Source organism: Aegilops tauschii, chromosome 7, assembly GCF_002575655.3.
Source record: "Aegilops tauschii subsp. strangulata cultivar AL8/78 chromosome 7, Aet v6.0, whole genome shotgun sequence".
NCBI classification, from domain to species: Eukaryota; Viridiplantae; Streptophyta; class Magnoliopsida; order Poales; family Poaceae; genus Aegilops; species Aegilops tauschii.
Window position 1 is genome coordinate 135,222,151 of NC_053041.3, and position 14,066 is coordinate 135,236,216.

Consider the following 14,066-nt stretch of genomic DNA (forward strand, 5'->3'; position numbering starts at 1 on the left):
CGAGTTGATCGATGGAATTGGGGCTCATGTATATACTGGAGTCTTGGCTGGACACACACGTAGTGCTGCTAGTAGAAAATTCAGTCAAGCTACTTCTATGGTTTGCTAGGTTTAAATGCACGTGTACAGCTTCAGGTGACTGAGTTCTAGTACTGTAAAACCAACAAAATCAGAAGATGACATGTAGTGAAAGAAATCTGCAAAATGCTGGGTGTGCCACGGCACACTCGGCACACCCTCTAGGTCCGCCAATGATCATCAACATTCAATTCTGCACGCACGCATTACATCTCAAGCTTTTCAAAGATTATCCGAAAAATCAAATCGAAGCGTCCGAGTTAATCTTTTATTCCGCGTAAACCGATTTCCATGCCGAATCCATCCACCAGGCGCTCATTTCTTGATGAATTCCACCAGGCGCTCCTGCAGCCTGACGCCCTCGCCGGAGCCCAGCTGGTCGAACTGGAAGGCGTGGCCGACGCCCTTGGACTCGAACAGCTCGATCTCGCCGGCGTAGCCGCTGGCCCTGAGCTCGCGGGCGTACCACAGGCCGCGCTCCTTGAGCAGGACGTCGTCCTCGGCGACGCACACCAGCACGCGCTCGCACGGGATCCTCGCCACGGCGGCGCGCGCCTCGTCGGTCACGAACGGGTTCACGTTGGGGTCGTCCAGGCCGAGGGAGCCCGGGAACACGAAGCGCCAGGTGCGGTCCATGAACTCGCGCACGTCGGGGCCGAACGCGGCCTCCGCGCCCACGGGCTCCTTCCCGGTGAAGTAGGGGTGCACGGCCATGAGGCCCCGGACGGCGGCGCCCTCGGGCAGCGCGGCGGCGCGGACGGCCATGTTGTGCGCGATGTTGGCGCCGGCGCTGCAGCCGGAGAGGAAGACGCGGGAGAGGTCGGCGTGGTCGAGCAGCCACGGGTCGGCGCCGGTGAGGACCCAGCGCACGGCCGCCCAGCCGTCGTCGTAGGCGGCGGGGAGCGGGTGCTCGGGGGCGAGGCGGTAGTAGACGGACACGCCGACGGCGCCGGAGCGGGCGACGAGGTCGTTGAGGTAGGCGTGGGTGGAGGGGCGGGCCGGGGAGCCGACCACGAAGCCGCCGCCGTGGAAGTAGACGACGACGGGGAGCCTGCCGGGGGCCGCGGCGGCGGTGGCGGCGTCGGGCGGGAGGTAGACGCGCGCGCGGGCGGGGCCGGAGTGGACGTCCTTGGAGACGACGCCGGTGAGCGGGTCGGTGCCGGCGGGGGCGAAGGCGTCGCCGCCCGGGCGGTGCACGCGGCCGCTCTTGTACTGGCAGAGGTAGGGCGGGAAGTCGAAGGCGATCTCGGCGTCGGGATCCATGGCGCAGCGGTTGGTGGCGGCGTCGGCGGCGGCGGTGGTGGGGGGAGCGGTGGGAGGGGAAAGTGCGCTGGCCACCTACAACAACAAACGGAGGTGGACTTTAGTAGTGGCAGTTTCTCGATCCGGCGTAACAAACGCGCAGTCAACTCTCACCAACCACGGCAACCATGCGCCAACCAAACATGTGAGCGTGATTGCTGCACGACGCCACCTCCCTCATTTTTCCTCCCCTCCGTGTGATTGAGGTTTTTTCAGCCGGTATATTTAGTAAGCAGTAATTATTTATTAATTTTGCGGGAATTTGGTAAGTAATTATTGTGAGAACCAAGATCACAACCTCCTATTGTACTGCCTCTGTAAACTAATATAAGAGCGTTTAGATCACTAACGAAGGGAGTTCGTACTAAGGCTTGCGATGCCAACTTTTTCTTGAAGGCACTATGCTGAACTCCAGAACTCGGGACTGACCTCGGTTGAGTTTTTTCACATATTTTGGATTACAGTGAGAGTATAGGCGCAACCAGGTGTGTATTTCCATTTCCCCTTGGGCATCTTCAGTTTAGGAAATGCTAAGCCTATGAAAATCAATATGCCTTCCCGCAAAAATAAAAATAAAATCAATATGCCTTCCCGCAAAAATAAATAAATCAATATGCCAACAGAAACGTCAAACATTTAGCAACAGCGTGCTTATATTCAAAATTTTCATAATGTTCAAAAGTTAGGTGCAACGTATGCTCGAAACTGAAAATTCGTACATAAAACCCGTCTCAAATACATCATCCAGCTCGCCCAATTCATGAATTAGCAGGTGCCCTTTACCATCAGGAGCCCGCAATTATGTTACTTACTGCAGTCTGCAGAGACGCAAGCGAATCAACAGCACCCTTTGCCAACCAACTGACTCCAACCTTCACCCGGTGCTCATCTGTGGGCATCCTGAGGCAGTACACGAGCTTCCTAGCTGCACAATCAGGTTAGATTTTATCACTTAGATGAAAAGTTATTAAGCTAAGAAAAGGTGAAATAAACAGGCCCGCAAAGGTCCGTAGTCCATACCAGCATGCCCTACAGGCCCTTCCAAGGTCAGTCCCTCGATGAAATTTGCTGTTATCGCAGCATCATTTCTACCCAGTGTCATCATCTCACCAAGATTTTGGAACCTGGAAATGCACAGGTTGTTTCGGCTCAGCTCGTTATGCAACTTAGTAACTTTTACCACGAAAATGATCAAACATCGGCAGCTTGCTTGGTGTATCGAAATGAACAAGACAATGGTGCTGCTAGTTTCGAACCTGAACGGCAAAAGGGGCCGGTCATTGATTGCCGCCCAGAGATTCCATCCAGCGAAATCTGCTTGCTGAAAAGCAACCTGGGAGATAAAAAGAGTCATCACTAGTAACGTTAAACTGCCAATGCAGCGTCATGACAGATTCAATCCAGTAGATGCCTTACCTGTGCGTTGGCTGGGAGAAATTTTCCTGATGGGTCTCTTAGAGCTGCTGAATCACCAATTGCAAATGTTCTAGGATGGCCCTTTACTTGAAGGGTTTCCTCTGTCTCTACTTGGCCCCGGCCATTCAAAGGAATCACGTATGGGGCATCAGGAGGTTGTAACCGAAGAATCTGGGATTGTGAACCCACTGTCCATAGTACCAGATCGGCCTCCAGAACCTGGCTCTGGAGGCCTCTTTGAGCAGCTTGAAGTTCCAAAACTAGTTTCTTATCGTCACCCCCAACTTTTGCATCTGCAACCATGCTACCTGAATCCTCAGATGCATAAACCTCTCTGATGCAGTTCACCGAATATCCCAAGAAAAGTTGGATATTTTGGGACTCAAGAACCTGGTAGGAAATGCAACCAAACCAAAATTAGCTACTACCATGGAAGATAGGATTCACTTTCATTTTGGAGTTCAGCAAAGAAATCATGAAAACAATAGGCATCAAGGACCAGCACAATGATATAAATAAACAGCCTGCACTTCTCTATGCTGTATTCTACATGGTCCATAGATGAACAGTTTGGTGACAGATTAGTAAGTGGTTGCCTGGTTGGGATTTATCAAGTTAGCACTGTTGCCTAAATAATTCTATATAGTCCATAAATGAACAGTTCGATGACAGATTAGTAAGTGGTTGCCTGGTTGATATTTATCAAGTTAGCACTGTTGCATTAAAGCTGCAACAGTCTTTCAAAAGGAACAGAGAGGAGAAGAAAGAAAGAAGCCACAACATAGTTTGGCTGACGCAAAGTCTTACATTGCACATGCAGCATCTTATGTTATTATTAACTTCATACTATAGTCTTAGGACTACTAGTGGCACCAAAAACCGAAGTAGGGAACAGAAGCTTTTTAATCTTCTGTAATAATTTCCTGAGATGATCAGATGAAGTTAATCAAAACAGTCTGTAATGTGTAGATCCTTAGGTAATCACCTTCAGAGCAGCTTCACGATTTCCTGGTGGTGCGTTAGGACAGATGGTTGTTTGAAAATTGATTGCTTTGACAGTCCCTGTGTTCTTTAATCTCTCAGAGATAGTGGCAGCTAGCTCAACACCAGAGTAACCCAGTCCCACAATGGCCACCTGAATAGGTGGGGACTTCTTACCAAACCTTCTCCTTTCTAACATTTTCAATTCACTTTCAACTTTCTGCAGATAAAATAAGGCGACATTACGATTCTTGATGATCACCATAAGTCATACAATATGAACTTGTTATACATAAACAATTGCCAGAACATGTCAACAAGAGATATATCATTAAAAACCAATAAAATCATATAATTAACGTGGATGCATCAAGAGTTACAGACATCACTGATGTATTTTAGATTAGTATCACTATCAACTTAGCAATCCCAAACAGTAGATGATAAACAGTTGAACTTAGCTTCAGCCCCTAGAGCTGTTATTTCAACAAACGCTTGATTCTTACCAAAGCATGTTCCAAAGTTGTGAAAGGAAGTGCATATTCGGCAGATCCTGGAACGACGTCAATCTTAGCTTCAGCCCCTAGAGCTAGAACGAGCCTGGCTGCCCATTCCAAAAGATATATCACCAGTTAGCTTATTCTAAACCTAGCATAGAACATCCCAACAACAAAAAAAAAACTCGGCATAAAATATGAAGTAAAATACATCACTATTTTTGTTACATATTTCAATAACATCTAAAGAAAGTACTTGTATTATACAGATTAATATTGCATTATTGCTAAAGTTCCCTGATACAGAGTATTGACAGAAGATGAATCGTGGGCTGTAGAGCTACATGAGAAATTTTGATTCATATTGGATTCAGGAACAGGCTGATGTAAGGAAAGGGCGACAAATGACAATCAGGTATTATGTACGAAGAGGCAATTCCAAGAAATTTGTATGCGCAGTTGCATTGTCACTTGTGAGGTTGAAAAGGTGGGACCAGATGTACATGTCAGTAAGACACACAATGTGTTCGAAGTTTCAAAACCTTTTAGCAGCATAGAACAATCAGCCCCATGTTTAAAATAATTCATAAAGAAGAAACACTGTGAAGATAAATATAATTCTTAAATTTGTTTTTTTTTTCAAAAAGCCTAAACATGACAGCTATTGCAATTCCATGGCATTTAATACCATCGTACCAATCATATTCAACAACGGTGCCACTTTCAAGATGAACAACTCCGCCAGTGCATGATACTCCAGGCTCTCTTCTTAAGTGATCAGAAGGGCGAAGAAGCTTTACACTATCCTTCACAAATTGAACACTAGTGTTCTTCAGTAGCTCTGTAAAATACGGAGCTATTTCCCAGACATCCACCTCTGGCATCCAAATTAAAGTCCAACAGTCAAAACATGAAATAATGTGAAAAGACCCCATATATAATATTACCAGCAAAAGTATTTTTACACTTGAAATTGCAGTACCTCCTGATAAGAGCTCGTACAGCATGGGCTTGAATACAAATCTGTCAGATTGATCAACTAGCATCACCTGAAACATTTGCTTCCCCCTTCTTAATTAGTCAAATGTTACATCATTTCTTTAGCAAACACACATGGGTGCATTGCAGGACATGCAGATCGAGAAAAGGTGCCAAACTACAAATACCACCAACCCCTGCTACTTTGATGTAAAAAGGGACAGCACCCGGCAAATCAATAAATTTCTAGCACAAGAGCATCATCATTTTACCTGAGGCTTGTTATTACCAGGCCATACAAGAGATTCTAGTCTCAGAGCAGTATACAGCCCACCAAATCCACCACCCAAAATGCATACCCGTGGCCGCTGAAAACAAGAGAACATACTCAGTAAATGGAACATAAGGCATATAGCAGAAGCATACCAAACTTTCTGCTGAACAATAATACTCACAAGTTGCCCTACATACAGACAAAATGCATGGAAGGACATGAACTCCGAAGCAAAATGTAAGAACACCCTGATCTAAAAAAAACATAAGGACACACAATTCCTCAAAAAACAAAAATCCCTGCAAATGAATATTCTCCCTAGCAAGCAGTTAAACTCTAGAGTTGTCATATATCAAAACAATACTAAGTTACTCAAGTGTTGTATTAAAATAAGATCTATTTGGGTATATCTGAATGAAGTGTACGAAACCAAAGTGTGTTCACTGGGACTAAGTTAGCACAAAACTGCAAACTCTACATAAACAAGTCATCAATGCTAAAACAGCTAAACAATGCCCTGTCAGGGAGTAGAGCTGTTTTTTTTTCGAAAAGGGGGAAAGGGAGAGAGAGAGGGAGTAGAGCTGTAGAGGACTTGATCCGTAAGATACACATTGATAGTATTACCAGTGTGCTAATAAAACAGGGGGGAAAATCATATAACAATGGATGTAAGGATGTGGGTAATCAAAATCCAGTCTACCTTCTTGTCTGGCCAAGAGTACAGCGGCATCGGCGCTTCATCAATTGATTGAGGACGAGAAAAGCCGCCATCCCCAGAGCCACTTGAAGCCATGCATCTGAACAGTCCAGACGGCAGCCCAAACGAGTTTTTGAGGATTGGATTCTTCCACGCATTCAAACCCCCTGTCAGGATCCAGGTGAGCAGTCAGTTAACCTGAGAAAAAAATGTCACCTAACGAATCCACCCACCGCTTTTCAAATCAAATCACCCCATTCCTCAAAAACCGGAACGCGCACACGAGCACACGAACTCGGCGCAAACCCTGCTCGAGCATGACATACTACTCCACACGAGCTTAAATTAGAGAACCGTGGCCGCTACCGCTAGAAGAGAGCCGGGGGAGCTTGTGGCCTCACCGAACGGGCCGCGGAGGCGCGCCGAGGCGGGAAAGGGCCGGCTCCGGGGGGCCGACGGGCGGCCCCATGGAGCCGCGCGGCAGCTCATCGGCGGCGAGGGGGGAGACGGGTCCCGCGTGCTGTAGCCCCAGCTCCCAGCGATAGAGAGGGGTGAGGGAGAAGCACAGAAGAGGCAGAAAAGGAGTTGTCTCCGGAGAGACACGGAGCCGGCAATAGCCACGCAACGCAGCGCTGCGGCTCCTCCGCCGGCCGCGTCGTCGCGGAGCCCCCGAGCCCGCTGGCTCCGTGCACGCACACCCAGCCACTCACTCACTGACGATGAGATCAGGCTTGAATACGAAACGGAGTTGGCCCATATTGCGCAAGATGGGCCTTATTTGTAGGTCGCGAGATTTCAATACAAATGGGTCTACTAAACGTCTCTTTCTTTGGCGCTGCAGGCGCCGGTTATAGCTGTTTTCTGCAAACCTATTTTTCAAATCCTATGATTTTTGTTTTCAAATCCAATGAATTTTTCTAAAATTGCACGAACTTTTTCTCAAATTCGGTGAAATTTATTCAATTACGATGAACTGTTTTCAAATTGGATGAACTTTTTTCAAATTCGACAAACTCTTTTCATAGTTGATGAACTTATTTCGAATTTCATGAATTTTTTTAAAATTTGTGAGGTTTTCTCAAATTTATGAACTTTTTTCAATTTGTACGAATCTTTTATTTTTTTATTCGTGGTTTTAAAAAGTTTCTTGAATTTCTTTTCATATAATTTATATAAGGTATATAATACTGTACTAGCAGAGGGTTAACTAGTGTTCTTTTCTGTCGTTGGTCGTCAAAGGGAACTCAGTCTAGTGGTTATTTCATCTAGCTGCGGATCCTAGTGAGATGAGTTCGACTCACGGTTCTCTCACTTAACGAAAGCGTGTTTTTTTTCGGTGTCGAACGAAGGATTATGGGCCGACTGCACAACCAGCCCAACTACGAGCGGTGCAGGCGCCCGTTCACCTAACCGGCGCTGAAAGCGCCGATTAGGAGCTCCCCTCTTTCTTCTGCTTAATCTTGAAAAAAGGCTCTGCTGCTCTAATATGGATCGGAGGGAGTAGTATTTTTTTTTATGATGTGTTTGTTTTAGTTTGTTCAAAAAAATCAATTCTAAAAAATAAGTTTGTTCAAAAAAATCGGCAGCACTTTCTTTATTTATTCAATACAAAATATGTTTGTGGATGCGTAAAATTCACTTATAGGTAGGTCTTTCTGTTGACACAAAATATATATTCGAGACATCATCTGGCCTCAACAATTCGTTGTTTTGGCCAATCACGACTCTCAACCCAAACCCTGAGTAATTTGTTGTTTTTCATCATGTCTGTGAAAGAAATATATGAAACTTCCAGCACTAAGCTAATTAATGATTTAAATCCTTTGCATAGTCATCCAAGAACTCAATTGGCTCGGTGCTACTAATGTACTCCCTCTGTCCCAAAATAAGTGCCTCAAGTTTAATACAACTTTATACTAAAGTTAGTACAAAGTTTAGACACTTATTTTGGGACAAAGGGAGTAGTATTGAGCATACAGAAAATGACAACGTATTGAATCTGGTTTTTTTAGGGGAAGTATTAAATCTTTTTCAATATAGAAAAGAAACTTCTGCGACATCTGCATCATATGGTGCACACCCCTAATATTTTATTATGAGATTTTAAATTTGGGAATGAAAATATGAAAAAAGAAGCTAGATAAAAGTTTAATGAAAATCAAGTGTTGTAAAGCCTGCTACTAAATCCTCGTTGTCTATTTATGTACACCTAGAATGAAAATATATATTGCCGGAAATCCATACGCGCATGCCACGAAACAATGTACATGCATGACTGCCACTAAAAACATTGGCCAGTCAGTTTTTTGAAAATTGAAACAACGGGCTACCACTCGATTTGCCATTAAAGAAACCATCAAAGCATTTTACCAAAAGTCCATACATCAAACGTCAAGAAACTAAAACAGATCCCGCAGGGGAAAAAAACATAAAGACAGCGAGGTAAGCTACTAGCCACAGACTATCGGCCAGTCAGATGCGAAAACGGTACGGTAGGACATCCTGTTTATCTCGTGTAGCTGACTACCCACATATAGCGGCAAAACAAGTTGGTTCTGAAACGCTGGATGAAAGACAAGTGATTCTAATGACAGAAACGGCCATGGCAATGAACCTCTCATCACACCGACCGTAGTTCAGGTTATATAGTCACAACTCACAAGGCCTTCACTGACAGAGTAAAGATCATCGTCCTCGTAGTCATCAGCAGCACTTCAGCAGTGTGATCATCGTCGTCCTCCTCGGTCATGAATTATATTGCGTTCATCCCACAGAAGGCAGGAGCAGGTTGCCTTCTTGTCCTTCCATTCTTTCCCACAGGTGTAGCAGAACTCATAGCCGCACCTGCCAGAAGCAAAAAACAGGATGAGCATTAGCGCGCAAAGGACATCCCAGAGACTAAGGAACAGCCTGACATGAAAAAACCACTGAACAACCAGAGGCAAATACTTACACGCAGGTGATATGGTAGCAACCCTCAGCGAGCTCGATCAGGTGCTTGCATTTGACGCACTGGCGCCACGACCGCCGCTGCGCAAGGTTCTGTAGAGCATGAGGGTACCTTCTCTTGTAGTCAACGCAACTTATCCCGTAATGCCATGGGACCTTACATTTGACGCAGAACAAGCGCCCGCATTTCACGCACTTCCCCAACGTCTCGGCTCCAGCATCAGGTTCTTGCAGTGGGTGTATCGCTTCACTCAAGGACATTAAGGCTGAGCACCTGGAATTCGGGCAGTAAACCTTCTGAGTATGAGGGATTTGTGCTTCCCTGATACGTTGCGCCATGGTCTCTAACAGTTGTGGTGACAGGAATATCTTTGAACCCTCCACGGTTAGCTTGGTAGTGCAGCCATCTTGTGGACAAGCTGGGAGCGTTCCATCGCGCAGCTTAACTCTCACATGCTCTTTCATGCAGGACAAGCAAAACCGATGCGCACAGCCTTCAACTGCGTGAATCTTAGAAACATCAGTGTCTTCCAAGCAGATGGTGCAGGTCTCTCTCTTGCAGGCCTCTTTCTTGTTGGTGCCTACCAAATCTGTTGCTAGTTTTGTTGCATAACCAACTTGGCCGCGTGGAATAAGTGAGAATTCACAATGATTGAATTTCCTCATTAGTGAGAGAGCCTCATTTACCATATGTTCACTCTTGTTCTTTGTGGGACGCCAAGTTCCAAGCATCTGCAAACATATGGCATCGTAATAAGATTAGTACAGTGTTAAAGAATTCAATTACTTGACCATTAAATCTATCTATTATATATTAACACAATGGAATTTTTTTGTTTCAGATCAATTCGGCACCAGCAATAGAAAAGGAGCAGCTGAGAATATGCTCTATAACAATGGAATCAGACACCTCGTATGAACCAACATGAGTTAGTGTTGAGCAAACCTGACCACGGGAAATAAAAAGAGCATTGTAGTTGTCCTATAAAACGGACGACACACAGAGATGAAAAGATGAAGGGAAAATGGTCCATGCAAAGCAGACACAAGTCTTTATATAGCTGGCATATTGTATTAAAGCTCCTCCTGTAGTTTGGTAGATACCTAATTCCAAGGATTTCTTGGCAGGGAATTGGTGGATGAAACCCACATCTAGAGGATGCATGTAGAAATGAAAGGAAAAAAAAAACATGCATGCTGAAAAGGAGAAGCAATATAATCAAAGCAGGAAGAGAACAAGTGTCTACTAGCCTCAAGTGATTGGCAACTTTAACCATCCTGATCGCAGAATATGCAATCAGCGTGAGATGGTAAAATTACAGCTAGAATAACCTAGACATAGCTACATTGTTTGATATAAAAGGCTGAAAACTCCTACATTGATGGAAAAGATCTACAGGTAGGTCACGATTATAACGATTGACAATCGCAAAAATAAAATAAAAAATAACAATTGAGATTGATCAAACTACATTAAGCATATTGAAGCGGATATAAATCTTGTTTGAGATTTTTCAAATATCAATGGGAGTCCATAATTCTTATGACTGGCATACTTAGTTTGGAGTCTAAAGCAAACACAAAAGCCCCTAGCACTATCTGATCTGCTCAAATATCCTATCCAAATTCAGATTGTTCTTGGCTAAATTATTAGTTTCGGGTGGATTACAAACTCAAACTATGCAAGATTTCCGCTGGCTAACATGCATAGCACTTCTATCGCCTGTAGTAATAACATATTTTTTTCTTTAAAGGCATGTATTACAGAAACAAGAGATGAATTTGAATGAATGCTAATGGTGCTTTTAGAAAAGAAAAATAAAGAGAAAGAGTGTTTAAGGCTCAAGGTTCGATCTAGCGCTACAGAATTGGATATTATTTATAAAACATGCTCACAGGACATAAGAAATGGATCCAAAGTTCAAACTAAAGGTTGAAGATTCAAGCTAAAGCAAAGATACTTATATCGTCGAGGAGATTTGGCATTCACTAAACAGTTCTAGGGCTCTACCCTTAGTGGATGTGATGTACAATCTGATCAAAGGTTGGATCTCAAAATCATGAATGTCATGAGACTAAAATTCTCGCATTAATATGCTATATAATCGAGATATCAGTCCATAACCAAATCTCACGCGTATTGAAAAGGTGGCTTATACCCAGCTTGGATATCAGATAGCTAGCACTTTAGTCAAGCTTACACAGTGGATGCTGCACACTGATCTCGCCCTGTAACATCACTTGCTTGCAGTCTGATGTGAAATGTAAGAGCATTTCTAAACATAGGTGCGATTTTGGGGCCTCTTTGGATAGAAACAGACAATGTACATGAATGGGATAGGAACAACAGTGCAGTCCCATATGATCGCAAACAAGAGAAACTGTTCTATGGAGCACCAAAGTACTTTTGCATTAATTAACTTCATTTTATAATTCCTTAAATATTCCCATGGGTTCATACATTCTATAGGTATTTCACAGAAGTCCTATAAGTCAATTGTGTAACACAGTAAGGAGAAACATAATAACCACAAGTGATGCTGATCTCATTCTATGTTTATGGAAATCTATATTGGAGCATTAGCATTGACGAAATACACACACACAAACCAGTCCTAGGACTTGAGCCAAGTACGTATGACAGAACGATGAATCTTCATTAACTAAACCATGTTCAATTCTCAGTGGGTTTATGACAACACATATTTATTACATGACATAATGTAATGTGTGCTTCAATTATAAATGTCCTGGATAATGCTAGATATTAAAATATCAGCACAAATTCTCAACGTGTACAACAAACTCAATTTCTCCAAAAACAACTAATTGAGATTATGCATGCAGAGGAGTTGATGCAACAATAATCAAAGAGATTTACACTCTACATAAACTTTCCGTAAGTCTACGAGGTTGGTTTCTTTGTTGATGGAGCGACCTGTTGACAAGGGGGAGGTGATAGGTTTGACACTGGGTGTGACTAGAGTATTCAAGAGAAAATTTGAGGTAGAGAGAGTGTTTCTTTCGGAACCGACAATGGCAAGGTATGAGAAAGTATAATGAAGGTTCTCAGGGCATAATATCATGCTACCCAAAACGGTGAAGCTGCATCGCATTGATTGATAAGGTGGATGGTAAATAACCATGGAATTCTTGCTTCAATTACTGGCGGAAGTATTGGCACTCATGCAGTCATGCCTCATGGAGCAACAGATAAGTCGAAGCTACAGAAGAGAAGACGCCATATCGCCTTGCATGCTGGATGGCACTTACTTGCTTGCCATCAGTCCTCAGCATGGCACATATCGAGATGGTCTTGACCTTGTGCTTAATTAACTATCGACAAAGAGCAGCGTACGAATAATACAAGTAAAACAGAGATACATTTGACAACAGGCGCCTTTGCTTTTTGGAGAGTTCTTAATTAATAGCTAAAACTGACAGAAGATCGGCGCGTTGGACAGAATGAAAATTTTCATACCCAAACTTTAATGATCTTTGCTCAAGATGAATTCCAGCTACAATCTTTCTAGAATTTTCAACGTCTATGCAAAGTCGCGCAAACATATAAAAATATAGTATAATCATCAGTAAAGTCGACTAGCAATTAAGGAGAACTAGGCAACCCAACAGCTTTGAAAAAAGGGGAACACTAAATATGGTAATGCACAATGAATCTAACTGCTTAAATGCGAGGGCCATCTTGCTAGCTTACATGTACATCAAGTATCTCTCCTGAACTATTGACATTTCACACAAAAATGATGGGTTAAACTTCTGTTTTTCTTGCAGTGCGATAAGCAAGAATAGCAGATAGTGGAACTGAATGTTGTACAATTAATTATAATGAGCATTGAAATAGTGCTACAAATTTATGTTTTGCCTAAATTTAGCTAGAGATCGGACTATGTGATGATTTAATCATCACTTCGTGATTAACTCTAGCAGTCCAGCATTTCATGAACAATTGTAAATAAAATCCCAAATCCCCATATCAACAGATCATATATTCCCCATCTCCTTCTGATGATATTTCTAATAAGAGATCGCAATTGATACCACGCAGAAACTGTATTAAGATAGATGACAGATGCAGATTTGGAGATTTTAGCATGGCATACATATTTGTGCAGCGCCTTGAAGTCGGAGACGATGTTAACCCATCGTATCCCCAGCTCGAGCGCAGCCTGGATGCCTTCCTTGAGCGCCAGCACCTCGAGCTCCATGCGTCCGCCCACAAACCTTTCCACGCGCTTCTGTATGGTGCGCACCACCTTCCCCTGGGGATCGTACACGACCACAGCGAGCACCGCGACGCGGGGGGCCGGGACGACCCACCACCCGCCGGCGCCCTCCTTGTTCGACAAGCCCTTGTAGAAGATGCGGGAGGAAGGGGAGCGGCTTGGGTCCAGAGGCCGCTCGAGGCGGTCCCCACCATGCGCCCGTCGGCGGTCTGGAGTGTCGGCGAGCTCGCGCGCCAAGAGGGAACCGCGGGAGGCCACGCGGGCGGAGGTGTTTGCCTGGGCGTGGGCGACGCGGAAGGCCTGGGCGTCGCGGCGGTTCTTCTCTTGGCGCGCGAGTTCGGCGAGTGCGAGTTCGGAGGACCAGAGCGCAGAGACGGGTTGACATGAGCGGCAAGAGCAGAATGCGGTGGCGGCGGCGGCGCCGCCGCCGCCGCTGGAAGAGGGCCGATTGGGAGTTGGGACGCGGAGGGAAGCTTGGATGGCCTCGTTGAGCTGGAGTTGGAACGCGAAGTCGTGGTCGGAGGCGAGGGCGACTTGCTGGCGGAGGCATCGGGAGGCGAGGTCGCCGTCGCCGGCCATGATCGGAGCCGGCGGTCGGGCGGTGCCACAGCCCACAGCCCACAAAGACGAGGGTTTTGAGTGTGATGCCA

General features: G+C 44.8%; 2 protein-coding genes across 4 annotated transcripts; both read right to left on the reverse strand.

The window, feature by feature from the left end:
* Positions 1-244: 244 nt before the first annotated feature.
* On the reverse strand, positions 245-6,939 carry LOC109746764 (alternative NAD(P)H-ubiquinone oxidoreductase C1, chloroplastic/mitochondrial). 2 transcript variants are annotated; one of them, XM_040395293.3, is made up of 12 exons: positions 6,625-6,939; positions 6,227-6,390; positions 5,525-5,620; positions 5,257-5,323; positions 4,971-5,151; positions 4,284-4,377; positions 3,782-3,997; positions 2,797-3,186; positions 2,637-2,713; positions 2,401-2,504; positions 2,193-2,305; positions 245-1,416 (listed from the first exon to the last, which is right to left on the reverse strand). In XM_040395293.3, exons 1-12 carry the CDS (start codon positions 6,710-6,712, stop codon positions 394-396), a joined length of 2,613 nt encoding a protein of 870 aa, XP_040251227.3. In that variant the 5' UTR covers positions 6,713-6,939; the 3' UTR covers positions 245-393. The 2 variants fall into 2 exon arrangements, with proteins under 2 accessions (XP_040251227.3, XP_073361121.1); XM_073505020.1 differs by having other exon boundaries at positions 4,284-4,381; positions 6,625-6,938.
* Positions 6,940-8,560: 1,621 nt separating this feature from the next.
* On the reverse strand, positions 8,561-14,066 carry LOC109746773 (E3 ubiquitin-protein ligase RSL1). 2 transcript variants are annotated; one of them, XM_073505021.1, is made up of 4 exons: positions 13,750-14,066; positions 13,294-13,641; positions 9,177-9,904; positions 8,561-9,067 (listed from the first exon to the last, which is right to left on the reverse strand). In XM_073505021.1, exons 1-4 carry the CDS (start codon positions 13,993-13,995, stop codon positions 8,950-8,952), a joined length of 1,440 nt encoding a protein of 479 aa, XP_073361122.1. In that variant the 5' UTR covers positions 13,996-14,066; the 3' UTR covers positions 8,561-8,949. The 2 variants fall into 2 exon arrangements, with proteins under 2 accessions (XP_073361122.1, XP_020161471.1); XM_020305882.4 differs by having other exon boundaries at positions 13,294-14,040.